Genomic DNA, 14220 nt, shown 5'->3' with positions numbered 1-14220 from the left:
ATACTCCAGAGGCTACAGAGGGAAACTCAGTGGAATAGATTCTCCCAAACAGATCTGGTAATAATAAAAACCATATATCCACAAACACAGCCCCGGACACCCACACATCCAGTTTATGGCCATCACAGCCCAGCATTCCCCAAAGTGTGCAGTGTACACTCCTGGGATACACAAGGTGATTCTAGGGCCATGCTAGGATGAACCTTTTAAATGTTTAACAGCTGTGCATTGATTTTTGTGTTTCCCCACTGGCGGTACTAAAGAACAGTTCTTAAAATTGTTATGTATTTATTTGACAGTGTTAGAAAAACACTGGCATTGCAAGTGTGAGCTTTTCTGCTCATCCTCCCGTTTTCCAGACTTCTACAAGAATGCCCTCCAAGGTTCATTTATTCCCATACCACCTTGTAAATTTTTGACCTGTTGCCCACCACCTATCCAGGGTTGGCACACTCTTCCTTAAAGGGCCAGATAGTACATGTCTGAGGCTTTGAGGATCATGTGGTCTCTGTCCCCACTACTCAATTCTGTTCTTGCAGCAGCCACAGACAACGGTAAACAAATAGATGTGACCGTGTTTCAATAAAAGTTTATTTATAGTCACTAAAATTTGCATTTCATATAATTTTCACATGTCATGACATATTAGACTTTTTAAAGTCTTGTTCAGTGATTGAAAAATGTCAAAACCATTCTTAGCTCAGAGGTGATACAAAAACAGGCAGGAGGCCAAACTCAGCCTGCAGGTGGTAGTTTGACCCCTGCTTGAGACTAACTGAAATGTTCAATAGTTTCTCCAGTGTGCCCAGGTCTGCCCACTTTCTTGATTTCTCTTGTTCAAAAGAGAGACCAATGTGTCTTAGAGCAGGCCTGGAGACATATCAGTCCCAACAGAGAGTTCCTCCTTGATTTAATAGTAGGGAGGGAAAGAGACTTAAAGAGGGTATAACTTTTTCACCTAGAGAGTAAATTTCATTTCATGCTGTTCCTTCATCCCTAAAGCATCCTCCCGTGCATTATGGGAGCGCCGCTGGCATTTTGGAACCCACCGAGTTGGCTTGGGCCCTTGTGGTGCATTATTTATATGACAGTTACAGGTCAAGATTGAACGGCATCACCCCTTACAACTTTTTCTTTCACGTCAGCACTGTTTAATGATCACATTGGTACGTTACAGTGCCCCATCCAGAGCCACTGTCCAATTGGATGTGGGGACACTGTCCAGTTGGCTGCCATCTTTCTTCCCAGCCTCCCACCAGCCTTATCCAAATTTGTTTCCCCAGGTGCTTGGCTTCGCCCTCATAATCCTGTGCACCTCCAGCGTGTCTGTGACTCTTTGGAGAATCCAGCAGGGAACACCCCAGGCCCTAGAGTTCCTCATACACCCCACCGTGTGGCTCACCACAATGGTAAATGACATCCCCAGACATGCTGGCTTGTCCCTAGCTGCTGCTTTTCATGCCCTGGTGGAGGGCATGGGGCAAAGCGGGGCTCCTTCTCTACCCTCTCTTCCCCCACCCTTCCCTGCCTCTGTCCACCTCCCACCTGACTCTCTGATCCAGAGCTTCGCCGTGTTCCTGATCCACACTGAGAGGAAGAAGGGGGTCCAGGCGTCCGGGGTGCTCTTTGGGTACTGGCTGCTCTGCTTTCTCTTCCCAGCCACCAGCACCGCCCAGCAGGCCTCACAAGGGGTAAGTGGGGGCCTGGGCCACCTGGGAACCAGTAGGGCAGTTTCAGGCCTTGGGTCCCATCCTTCCTCCTCGCCTTTCCACCCATGGCTTACTCTCTACACAGAGACACACACACCACAAGTGCTTAAACTAAAGTGACACACAAACACATTTCACATCGAAGTTCCCATCATCCCATACCTTTTTAGCAACACAAATTCCCATTGTCTTACACACTCAAGTCACACACTTCACTTGCACACACTTGTATGAACCCATTCACGCATCACACAACCACAGACTCTGAAACATCACACACAAATGCACAGACACACACACACTCGCCTGCACACGTCCACTCACACTTACTGCCACCCAGGTGTGGCTATGCCTTCAAGCTCCTACAGGACTCAGGCACAAATGTCCCACATGCACACACTCACACACACTGCGTAGGCATTGAAACACTGTTGGTTTGAAACCTCAGGGGTTCCCGGGTGAAATTAGAAGCCGGCCCCATACACGGAGGGCCTGGAGAGACCAAAGAAAGAGGCAGCCACTGCAGATCAGTAGGTGACGATTTTAACGAGCAAGGGAACTTACCTACGAGGCTTGTCTTGGGTGATGCAAGAGAAGTTGATCTCTGCACCCACCTGCCAGAATCTTAACAGTTTTTAGAAGATTTAACAGGGTTCAGTCACATGTACTGTCCAGAGGGTCTCATCAACACATTGCTCTTTCAAGGAAAGGCTGCATCCTTGAAGTAGTTCCTAGTGCAGGAACAGTGTGGCCACAATGCACATTTCAAGGACAGGGGAGGGGGGAGGAGCCTCCAATTGCTGGGTCCAGCTCACAGGTCAGCCAGCGGTCACGACCTCTGGATGGCTTCCTCCAGCACACACCTGCACTCACTCTGACTCCATGTACCTGCACGTTTCCCCTCATTCTCACCTATTCTCACCCTCACCCATGCTCCCATGCACCCATATTTACACACTCATTTTGCACACTCACCCATATTTGTTTCCCTACCTGGGAGGCAGCGTTTCCATGTTAGGGGGCATGATTTGCACAGAGAAAAATATATAACCTCAACAAGGGTTTCTCAACCTCAGCACCCTTTACGTAATTCTCTTTTGGGTGGGGGCGGGGGGAGGTGTCCTGTGCACTGTAGGATGTTGCACAGCATCCCTGGCCTCCACCCACTAGATGCCAGTAGTACCACCCCATTATGGTAACCTGTGTCTACAGACAATGGCAAATGTCCCCTGGGGGCAAAATCTCCCCAATTGACAACCACTTGCATAGCTGGCGCACTCACCCAGGACGTCGGATAAGGAAACCAATCAGAGGCTGCTGGTCATCATTTCAAGAGCCAAATGGTTACTCTGTCCTGCTCGTCAAAGTAGAAGGCAGAGGGCTTCCCTGGTAGCGCAGTGGTTGAGAGTCTGCCTGCCGATGCAGGGGACACGGGTTCGTGCCCCGGTCTGGGAAGATCCCACATGCCGCGGAGCGGCTGGGCCCGTGAGCCATGGCTGTTGAGCCTGCGTGTCCGGAGCCTGTGCTCCGCAACAGGAGAGGCCACAACAGTGAGAGCCCCGCGTACCGCGAAAAAAAAAAAAAAAAAGTAGAAGGCAGAGAAACACCTTCTGTCCTTAAGGACAGATTTCTTTACAAAGCAATTTTTGTAACTAGTGGGAAAATTCCACAGGCCATCCACTGATTTATGAAAGGATGGGTTTCCACAGTTGACTTATCAGTTAGCTGTTTGGAACACAGCATAGAAATAATACTATTGGGACCACCTATGCTCTGGAGCTCCATGTGCCAGGCCCTGTGGCAAGCACTTGACATCAGGAATCCAGTGAAGACTCTAATCATCCTGTTTTAAAGATGAGGAGACTAAGGCTGAGAGAAGTGAGTGAATTCCTCAAGGTCATGCAGCTCAGGTCTGCAGAGCCAAGTCCATCTCACCCAAATTCAGAACAAACTTTCCAATAGAAACGATGGTAAAAATGACACTATGGGGAATAATGTAGTTGGAATATCAAACTGTCTACTATCTGCCCCCAAAAAACAAAAATAAAAACAAAGAAGTATAAAAAATTTAGTAGAAAAATTGTGATTTGAAGCTAGGGCTCTTGTTTTAAGCCACAAAAACTCAACTCACACTAGCTTAAGCAAAAAAGTCCAAGGGAATCTATTAGCTCATAGATGTGGGACCTGCCAGGCATAGAGGGTCCAGACCTTTAGATAACACCACCAGATCTCCATTTCTCTCTGTCCCTTGGTTCTGCTTCATTTTCCACTGGGATGGCAAGAAGAGCCCCAATTGCTCCAGACTTATGTTCCATCAGTAGCCAGGGGACTAGATGGTACTCATTAGTCAGGCCTCCATCACCTGCCCACCCCCTGGGATGGAATCAGTTCTGCATAAACCCCATACCTGAGCATGGGGAAAAAAATTAGGGTCCTCTGGCCAGAAGGGGCAAGGGATGCGAAAGCAATCATGGCACGGCAGCAAAAGCTCATGATCTAGATCAGATCATCTGTGTGACCTTGATCAAGGTGCTATCACTCCCCTGAGCTTTGGTTTCCCAACGAGTAACACAGAGCAGGTAAACCCCAGCTGGGGTCAGGGTCGGGAGGAACTTGACGAGACAGTGCATGTAAAGACTCCAGCATGTGCCCGAGGCAGAGTAAATGCTCCATGAAACCAGCTCCCTTCTTAAACCAGAGAACACTAGCCACAAGGGAGTGGGACCGGAGATTGTGGGGGGAGGGGAAGGGGGTCCTTTATTGCACAAGGAGAAAGTCAAAGTGTCCCTTCAACTCATGTCCGGGTACCTAAAGCCAGCTGTCACCTGGCTAAGGGCAAACACCCCACCTGCCATTTGTATGGACAGAATATGCATAAGCCAGGTGTTTTCGAGAAGGCCAGGAACGCTGGGGGTTCTGACTTTCAAAACTGGCGGCTCCGGCCCCCTGCCTGGTCACTGCTCCCAGCATCAGAAACCCTGTTCAGCCTCCACCCCTTCTCCCCTTCCCCACACCCTCCCCAATCTCTGTTCCTCAAGAGCTCAGACTCAGTGGGTCTTCTGCTTTCTCTCCCACAGGATTTCCAGAACGACCCCTTCCGCCACCTGTCAACCTACCTATACTTGTCTCTGGTGGTGGCAGAGTTTGTGCTGTCTTGCTTCGCCGATCAACCCCCCTTCTTCCCTAAAAGTCCCCCGCAGCCTGTAAGTCACCACACCTCCAACCCAGTGCCTTGCTTGTCCCTGTTCCTCTTCTGTTCCATCTCAGCGCCCCCAAGTGATGGAAGGAAGTTAAACTAGAGCACAGGCCTTTAATTTTTTTATTCATTCAGCCAAAAGCATATTACATGTCTACCCTATTCCATGGGTTGGCCAACTCTTTCTGTCCAAGACAGAGAATATTTTAGGCTTTGTGGGCCATATAGTGTCTGTATGGCAACTACTCAAGCCTGCTTTCATAGCACAAAAGCAGACACAGACACTATGTCAACAAAGGAGCATGGCTGTGTTCCAATAAAATGTTATTCACAGAGACAGGCAGTGGGCCGGATTTGGCCTGGGCGCTGCAGTTTGCCAACATGCTCTATGCCCCAGCTCGGTACTGAGGATCTATGGTGAACAAGCGATGTCTCTGTCCTCATGCAGCTAACACCCAAGTAGGGGAACTAGACATTAATCACACAATTACACAAACGTGTGGAAAACTGCAACTGGGACTGGTTGTAAAGATTCAAGATTAAAGTGACTTGCCCAATAGAAATGCTCTGCAGGAGAAGTCCATGGTCTATGAGAGTTTACAACAGGTAACCCTGAATAAGTCTGTGAAATCAGGAAAGAATTCTCTGAGAAAAAGACAGCTGAGCTGAGAAATCATCTAAAAGGATGCTCAACGATTTGAATAATTAAGTTAAAACTGTAATAGGACTTTTTCCAATGAGAGTAGCAGAAAAAAAATTAAAAATTGGTAACAAGCTGTGATGGCAAAGACGTGGTAAAATGGGCACTCTCAGGCCCTATTGGTGAAGAGTGTAATCTGTGCAGTCTTCCTGGAGCTGCTGGTAAAATCTCACTTCCTCTTCACCTCCTTCCCACATTCACTGAAGGATATTGTTGAGGACATTCTTGTCTGTGTCATGCATGGTCCTTGCTTTGAGAACTTCTTGGTCTCAGTATTATTAAAGTTGTTCTGAGCAACTGTTCGTTCTTACCTTGTAGGCACTTTCAGTCCTGTGGCCAAATCCCTTTTTTGCCTTGCCTGCTAGGAAGCACCATGCCCTTTGGTATCTACTGTAGATAAGTAGGCAGGACATCTCAGTCTGTGCTTTCAGTATTAAGCTCATGGCCAGTTCATCCTGTCTTCCTGCCCTTGGTTCTCCTTACCACATACTGGCCATGGATTATGAGACCAAGTCCTCCCCCTTCTAAATCATTTGTCTTTGCAGAATCCATGTCCAAAGGCTGGGGCCTCCTTCCCCTCCAAGGCCATGTTCTGGTGGGTTTCTGGGTAAGTAAAGTAGCAGGGAAGGGGCTGGGGTGGTGCTCCCACCCACCTGCATTTGCTCCTCTTATTTGTCATCACAGCTTTTCCCCCAGGAGGTTTCCTCCGAAGCCTACCAAGGTCAGCCTGGCTTTCTCCATCCCAGACTCCATGCTTCCTTCTCAGATTTTAGTGTGTCCACCATCCACATCCCATTCCCACTCACTCACTGGGGTGAGATCTGAGTTTGAATCCTGGCTCTGTCTCTTAGATGGCCATATCACAAGCATTTGGAGTCTCAGTTTTCCCCTCTGTAAAATGGGAACATCACTGCCTTCATTAAATGTAAAGTGCTTAGTGCCTGTACATGGAAGGCACTCAATAAAATCATATCTCTATCTATTTAGTCATTCCACCAACATTTAATAAGCACCTATTATGTGCTAAGCACCGAGGATGAGGATGTAAAACACCAATTCTTTATTCACTAGAGGCTTCCAGGCTGGTGGAGAAGACAGATGTTTCCCCAGGGTCAGCACACCAGGTACTGAGGATGCACCCACCTACTGGGCCCTCTCCTGACCACACCACAGTCAGATCACAGTCGCACCCAGATTTGAATCCAAGCCCCACCACTTCCTGGCTGTGTGTCCTTGGGCAAGCTACTTAACCTCTCTGTGCCTCAGTCTCTGCACTAGTAGAATGAGGATCATAATAGCATCTACCTCATAGGGTTTTGAGGATTAAATGAGATAAGGTTTATGAAACACTTAGAACAGGATGTGGCCCATAATGAGTATTATATAAAGTGGTTGTTAAATAAATGAAGAATAGGATACTCTGAGGGTGTAGAATTGGTGAAAAGAGCATAGAAATCTGCTAAACATCTCTAGAGAGAATCTAGCCCTCTGTTTCCCAAATGTAGGCACTTATGGACCATTCTTCAAGCTTTTTGCCTTATTGGGGTATCGCTCAAACTCTATTTACTTAATGAATTTTCTTTGAATCAACTCATTTTTTTCTACTTTAATAACCTTTTAAAAAGGAAACTTTCTATCGCTACCAAAATCAGAAAAATCTAGAATCCCTTGCCATGTAGAACACCAAAAATAATTTTAGTGAAAACCAAGTATTGTGAATAATTTCTGGATCCAAACTGTTGCTTGCCTGAGTTTGCTCTGCATTAGAAAAGGGAACTGGAAAGTCTCAAAGAGGAGCTCAAGACCAGCTCCAAACAACACCTTCTCCTTGGTGTCATGAGAAAGATGAAAGAGACCTAAAAAGATAAGAACACTCCTGCTGTGGAAGTCTGCAGTCGTTAATTTCTTGTGTGTGCGTGTTGGTTTAAAAACTGGCCCCAATAGACGGTAGGCTTGGAGAGACGGAAGAAAGAGGCAGCCACTCCAGACTGGTAGGAGGCAGGGTTAACAAGCAAGAGAACTTACATATGAGGCTTGTCTTGAGTGCCGCAATATAAGTAGATCTCCACACCTGCCCACCAGAATCTCAACAGTTTACAGAGAGGCCTTAACAGGGTTCAGACACATACACCGTCCAGATGGTATAACACTTAACTACTGCATCCTTGAAGTAGCTCCTAGTGTGAGAACAGTGGGCGGAATGTACATTCCAAGGACAGGGGAGGGAGGAGCCTCAGATTGCCTGGGTCCAGGTCACAGGTCCACAAGTGGTCACATCCTCTCGATGACCTCCTCCAACAATGCACCAACTACAGTCATCTCATATACCAGTCCCAAGTGATGGGAAACACTCTTATTTTAAGGTGAGAAAATTGAGGTCCATTGCTGGGCAGTGACTTGCCCAAGGTCACAGGGCTGAAAAGTAGTGATTTTTATTTGACAAATCTTGTGCCCTGAGCCAGGATGTGAGGATACAGAAGAGGGAGAATCAAGGCAAGTACTGTCTTTGCCCCTATGGAGCTTACTGTCCAGTGGAGGAGAAAGACTAAATAAATAATCAGACTGAAAAATTAAATAATGATAATTGCAGCAAGCATTATAAAGAAAAAGCTCAGGAAACTAGAGGATCTTGCAATGGGAGAATCTACCAGGACTTGGGTGTTGCGGGTCATCAAGTGGGCTTTTAAGGAAATAACGTCTAGGCCAGAGGTGAAGGGCAAGTAAGAAGTGGCAGGGAAAAAGTTTTAAGCAGAGTGACGTGCATGTGCAAAGGTCCTGAGGCCAGGTGGCTGGAGCAGTGACCGAGGAGGAGAATGGGTACATTTAAAGCTGAGGGAGGAGTTCAGGTTTCCTCCACAGTAATAGTTTTCAACTCTGGACTTCTGACTCCTAGGGAGGTTTATTTCCCCTGTCACATGTCAACCTTTGGTTAAGTCACTTAATCTCCCTGAGCCTCTGTTTTCTTTCTTTTCTGTAAAATGGATCAATAGTAATCTACTGTATAGGCTCACGTGAGAATTAAATGAGATGTTCTTTGTAGACCGAGAAGTGCCCCCCAGTGTTAGTGCAGTTAGGTAAATTGCTTTCCTTGTACCGAGGGGCCAGCGGAGGTGCAGAGAGGTGAAGTGACTTACCTAGGGTCACACAGCTACCAAGCCAGGACCCTTCAGGGGCAGACACAGGAGGAGCTTGCTCTGGTGATCCTCTTTTACAGGTTAGTTTGGAGGGGCTACTGGAGGCCGCTGGGACCAAAAGACCTCTGGTCGCTTGCGAGAGAAAACTCCTCAAAAGAACTTGTTTCCCAGCTTGAAAAGGAATGGACAAGGAACTGCAGTGCAGCCCAGCGGTGAGTGTGTGGAAGATGGGAGCTCAGCCCAAAGCTCAGTCAGCAAATCACTCGACCCCAAATACAACCACGCCCCTACTCCAGGCTCCAACCACCACGGTCCCCTCCCTGTCAGCTCACCTCACTAAGCATTAGCAGGCCGGGCTCAAGATGCTTTTCCTCCCAGAGTGCTTTGCAGGTTCCAAAAGGATATTGACAGAGGGGGAACCTCTCCAGGCTCCCAGAAGGAAGCTCGGATGGTGGGATGGAGGCAGGGAACAGAAGGACTATTTTAAGACTGGGGGTGGAGAGGTAGGTATGGTCCATAACATGCAGGCAACTACTCACTTATTACTTAACCTGAGTGATTAGTTTCCTGGCCTTTAGTTTTCTTATCTGTTCAAGGGGGATGCCATTAGCCCTAGCTCATAGCTTGTGGGAGATGAAAAAAAAAAAAAGATTCATAGTAAAGAACTTAGCGAATTTCTTAAAAATGGTAAAAGGTCCAGCAATATCAGTTATCCAGAGGATTTCAATCTTTTACTAGTCCTGCCCACTCTGCCTCACTCTTGCCCTCTCTGGTATCTCTGGAAACTTCTGAGAAGTGCTCAGAGCCTGAGGAACCTGGTTTGTGAAACTTTGGTCTAGAGAAATAAGCTCTCCAATAGGATTAATTAAACCCGGGTTAAATGTAGCCCTGCCATCAAGTGGTAGATGACCTTGGACAAGTCGCTTGACCTCCCTGGAGCCAGGTATTTCAGGGCACAGACAAAAGTAGCTCTGTGGGAAGAGTTACAGGGTCCCCCTGCATACTCTATGATTTTGTGGTGGTTGTTGTAGGTGGCTAAATCCCACAAATTAGAAGGAGCCAGAGAGAGACAGAGTCTGCTGGCTCACATAGCTGAGAAGGTAGGTCTGGCCTCAGGTGTGGCTGGATCCAGGACTTGAATGATGTCCAAATTCTTTCCCTCCATCTCTCAGCTCAGCTGTTGTCTGGGCACTGGTCTCTCCATGACGCTTGTCCTGTATCATGCCAACTCAGCAACCCCTACTACCATCCACATAGAAAATCCCAAGGAAGGCCTTTTATTGGCTGGCTTGAATCCTGTGCCTCTCAGGGGCCAATCCCAGGGCTGGAGAGCAGGCCCCATAATTGGCAGTCCCTTCAGAGCCACACAGGGAGGAGCTGCTCCCCAAAGGAAGGGAGTATGTTTTCCAAAAGGGGTAAGTAATATGAGCAACTCAAAACAGCAGCTCTCACTCTCACCCCAGGCATATCTTACTGTACTGTGAGTTTAAGTACAGCTTAAGTGAGTTTTGAGTGGCAGAATTAATTCAAAAGGACCCTGGAGGTCTTGTCCACCCTCTCCCAGCTCTCACCTCCCCTGCCAGCCTGGGAATGATAGTCACCCAGTGTTAGAGCTATAGCACACAGAAACATTCTCCAGAAGAGTTTGAGGATCCGTGAACAACTGACAGAAAGAGAGGTGGATGGCAGATCTGGTTCAGGCATTTTCTAAGCTGACTGATTACACACCAAGAGAACTTTGGTTTTATTTCTAAAATATTTTGCAACCTTTGGGGGAAGGGAGAGGACGTCATCTTAAGAGGTCACAGACCAATCTGTCTGCTGGCCAAGTCAGGGTCACAGGTGTGTTTGACCAGCACGGTGTCTTGTTGTTTAAGGATTTTTCTTTGTTTTGCTTTCTAATAAGTCATGAACATTTAAAATGTTGGAGATGTCACATGAAAATCTGGAATTTTGGCCTCTCTTAAAGTAGAATGGCCACATCCCTGCATGGCAACAGGAGGGTGGATCTGGGTAGCAGCTTCCCCATTGAACAGGGCATATGAGCTGCAGTCGCCACCACTCCCTTTTATATCCCCCAGCTTACACCTGGCCACTCACTCACACCTCCTGCCTTGGCCTGTGGTCATTTTTGGGTCCTGCACTAAATGGCTTTGGGGCCACAGACCAAAGACCAGCCACCAGTCTAGAGACCTTCCCTGATGGAAAGTGAGACCAGCTAGAAAGGAAGAAGTTTTTTCCCAAGCCTGCAGGCTGAACACAGTGACTCAGAATTTTGGGGTGAGCAGCTAGAACAGAACAGAGCAAAACATCCAGCTGGAAAGAGGCTTTCACAGTGGTCTCTTCACCCACCCCATTTTATGGATGAGAACACTGAGGCTCAGAAGGAAGGGCATTTGGACCTCAGTTTTCCTGCTCAAAGGCCAGGTTCTATCAACCAAACCAAATCATTTCCTTCCTCCCGCCCTCCCTCCTTCCCTTCCTTCCTTCCTTCCACAAATCTTTATTAATATCAAGCAGTAGGCCCTTTGCACACATCACTCCATCTGTTTTTTCCCATTCACTGGACAAGTATTTATTGAGCACCTATACATTCAGGTGCTGAACTAGGTGCTGGGGGAAATACAAGTAAAAAGAAAATACAAGCAAAAAGTCTACCCACCTGGGTCCCAGTTTGGGTGGGGCCGGAGGTGGGGGTGGCCCTGCTTGGCACTTGCCCAGTGGTCGTCCAGCCCAGTGGGTGTGCAGCACCAGTCGAGTCAGGACAAGCACCCAACATTTGGCATCGAGGTGCGCGGCCCGGACGCCACGCTGGCCTTGCCTCTGACCTGCCCGACCCCAGGCAAATTGTGGGCGCCAAGGAGAGCACATTTCAGGGCTACAGAGGTGACAAGGGAGAGAGGTGAGCGCAGGCTTAGAAAAATGGCTGAATTGCAAATACCGGAAGGGGAGGCTGGGGGGCGGGGGTAGGCTTCAAGACAGGGGTAGAAGATTAACATTTGCTTATTTCTTAGCTAACCGGGTGGTAAAGACTGGTTCCTTATAGCCTCTTGTGCTAAAAATACCACTTTTCCTTTGGACTGCCTGCTGAGATTTGTCCCTCCCCTCCATCCTGAGGAGATGCTGAGAGTATTCTTGAGGGGGAGGGAGGGAGGGACTGGACGACCGGCTTGTGGTGGAGGGGTATTCACACTGCTGGCTGGGCCTTGGGGGTAAAAAGGCTGACTTCTGGGGTCTCAACCCACCTCTCTGAAAAATGAGACCCAGGCACACCACTGATCCTTCAGCTCGTTCAGGTGGAGTGGGGCTAGGCGGTTTGCTTTGCTGGACAACAGGAAACTCATATCTGTTAAAAGTGGGCCAAGAGACTAGTTGCACCCGGTTCTAGTAAAAGCAACCAACAGGGCTTCCCTAGTGGCGCAGTGGTTGAGAGTCCGCCTGCCGATGCAGGGAAAACGGGTTCGTGCCCCGGCCCGGGAAGATCCCACATGCCGCGGAGCGGCTGGGCCCGTGAGCCGTGGCCGCTGAGCCTGCGCTTCCGGAGCCTGTGCTCCGCGACGGGAGAGGCCACAACAGTGAGAGGCCTGCATACCGCAAGAAAAAAAAAAAAGTGCTGGGCTCTGAAGGTTGGGATCGAATCCCAGTTCTTACACTTCTCAGCTGTGTGCCCTTGGACAAGTTTACTTCTGAACCTCAGTTTCCTCATGTATGAAATGGGGTTACACCTGAGGGCACTCTCTAGGTTTTTTCTTACAAGGGCACTAATCCCATTCATGAGGGCTGCACCTGCATAACCTAATCACCTCCCAAAGGTCTCACCTCCTGATACCATCACACTGGGGATTAGTTTCAACATGAATTTGGGTGGTGGTGAGGGGGTGGGGGTGGGGGAGACCCAAACATTCAGTCTATTACAAGGACCCAGAGCTGATTTCTCCTCTCCCCTAAGGCACACCAAGGCGACAGCATTTAAAAGGAAAGGAAACCGTGGTGCGGAGACCCCAGAGACGGAGACCCTCCTACAGCAACAAGGGGGCAAGAGGGGCCCACTGCTGAGGGCCATCTGGCAGGTGGGCCGCTCCACCTTCCTCCTGGGGACCCTCAGCCTCATCATCAGTGATGTCTTCAGGTTCACGGTGCCCAAGCTCCTCAGGTGGGTCCAGGCCTTGGGTGCCTCGCTGAGGCTGGTGGTCCCTTTAACGGTGTCCGTCCAGGGCCAGGAGGGCTGAAGGTCCCCTGGAGAAGGAGAAGAAGCCCTCCTTCTGCCTCCGCCTAGACCTCTGGTGCTCAGGGCACTGAGGGTGGGTGAAAAGGATACTCAGGAAGGACCAATTAAACGAGAAAGTGAGTGATCTTGGGGAGGAGGGAAAACGAGTGAATTCTAGCCTGACTGTATCAGTTTGCTTTTGCTATACAACAAAGCCCCTCAAAAGTGAGGGGCTTAAAGCCACTTCTTTAGCTCATGATCCTGTGGGTCAGCAAATTCAAGCTGGGTTCAGCTGGGCGATTCTTCTTTTCTTGGCTGGGTTCACTCATCTGTCTGCAGTCACCTGTGGGGCTGGCTGGGGACTGGCTGGTCCAAGACAGTCCCAGCTGGGACATCTTGTCTCTGCTCTGGTGGTCTCTCATCCTCAAAAGGTTGATTCCAGCCTGTTCACAGGGCCAGTTGACAGGGTTCCAAGACAAAGCAAAAGTTGCATTTTCTCCTGAGGCCAAAGCTGGTTGCACAGCCAGCCCAGACTCAAGAGGTGGCGCATTAGGGCTGCCATAACAAAGTACTACAAACTGGGTGACCTAAACAACAGAAATTTTTTTCTGGTGCTTATCTTTTCTACTGTTCTTTCTTTCTTTTCTTTTTCTTATTGAAGTACAGTTGATTTACAATGTTGTGTTAGTTTCAGGTGTACAGCAAAATGATTCAGTTATATTGTAAATATATTCTTTTTCAGGTTCTTTTCCCTTACAGCTTATTACAAAATATTGAGTATAGTTCCCTGTGCTATACAGTAGGTCTTGTTGGTTATCTATTTTGTAATAGTAGTGTATATATGTTAATCCCAAACTCCTAATTTATCCCCACCCCTTTTCCCTTTGGTAACCATGAGCTTCTCTTCTATGTCTATGGGTCTATTTCTGTTTTGTATATAAGTTCATTTGTATCATTTTTTTAGATTCCACGTATAAGTGACATCATATGATATTTGTCTTTCTCTGACTTACTTCACTTAGTATGATAATCTCTAGGTCCATCCATGTTGCTGCAAATGGCACTATTTTATTCTTTTTATGGCTGAGTAATATTCCATTGTATATCTATACCACATCTTCTTTATCCATTCAGTGGACATTTAGGTTGCTTCCATGTCTTGGCTATTATTGTAAATAAAGCTGCAGTAAACACTGGGATGCACGTTTCCTTTCAAATTAGAGTTTCTCTGGTCCTCCAGACCTGACCAGGCTTAGGCAGAGGCAATAGCCATG

General features: G+C 48.0%; 1 protein-coding gene across 2 annotated transcripts in view; it reads left to right on the top strand.

The window, feature by feature from the left end:
- Positions 1–14220, top strand: part of ABCC6 (ATP binding cassette subfamily C member 6) — a 56242-nt gene that overhangs the window by 1301 nt on the left and 40721 nt on the right. Inside the window, exons 3-8 of one of the 2 annotated variants that reach the window (XM_004270146.4) lie at positions 1284–1409; positions 1563–1691; positions 4787–4912; positions 6151–6212; positions 8820–8951; positions 12689–12892. In XM_004270146.4, the coding sequence (XP_004270194.1) occupies positions 1284–1409; positions 1563–1691; positions 4787–4912; positions 6151–6212; positions 8820–8951; positions 12689–12892 (779 nt within the window). The remainder of the gene's footprint in view (positions 1–1283; positions 1410–1562; positions 1692–4786; positions 4913–6150; positions 6213–8819; positions 8952–12688; positions 12893–14220) is intronic. The other variant, XM_049699595.1, reaches the window with a different exon arrangement.

This window comes from Orcinus orca, chromosome 16 (assembly GCF_937001465.1).
Source record: "Orcinus orca chromosome 16, mOrcOrc1.1, whole genome shotgun sequence".
NCBI lineage: Eukaryota > Metazoa > Chordata > Mammalia > Artiodactyla > Delphinidae > Orcinus > Orcinus orca.
This window is presented reverse-complemented; position numbering and strand designations above follow the sequence as displayed.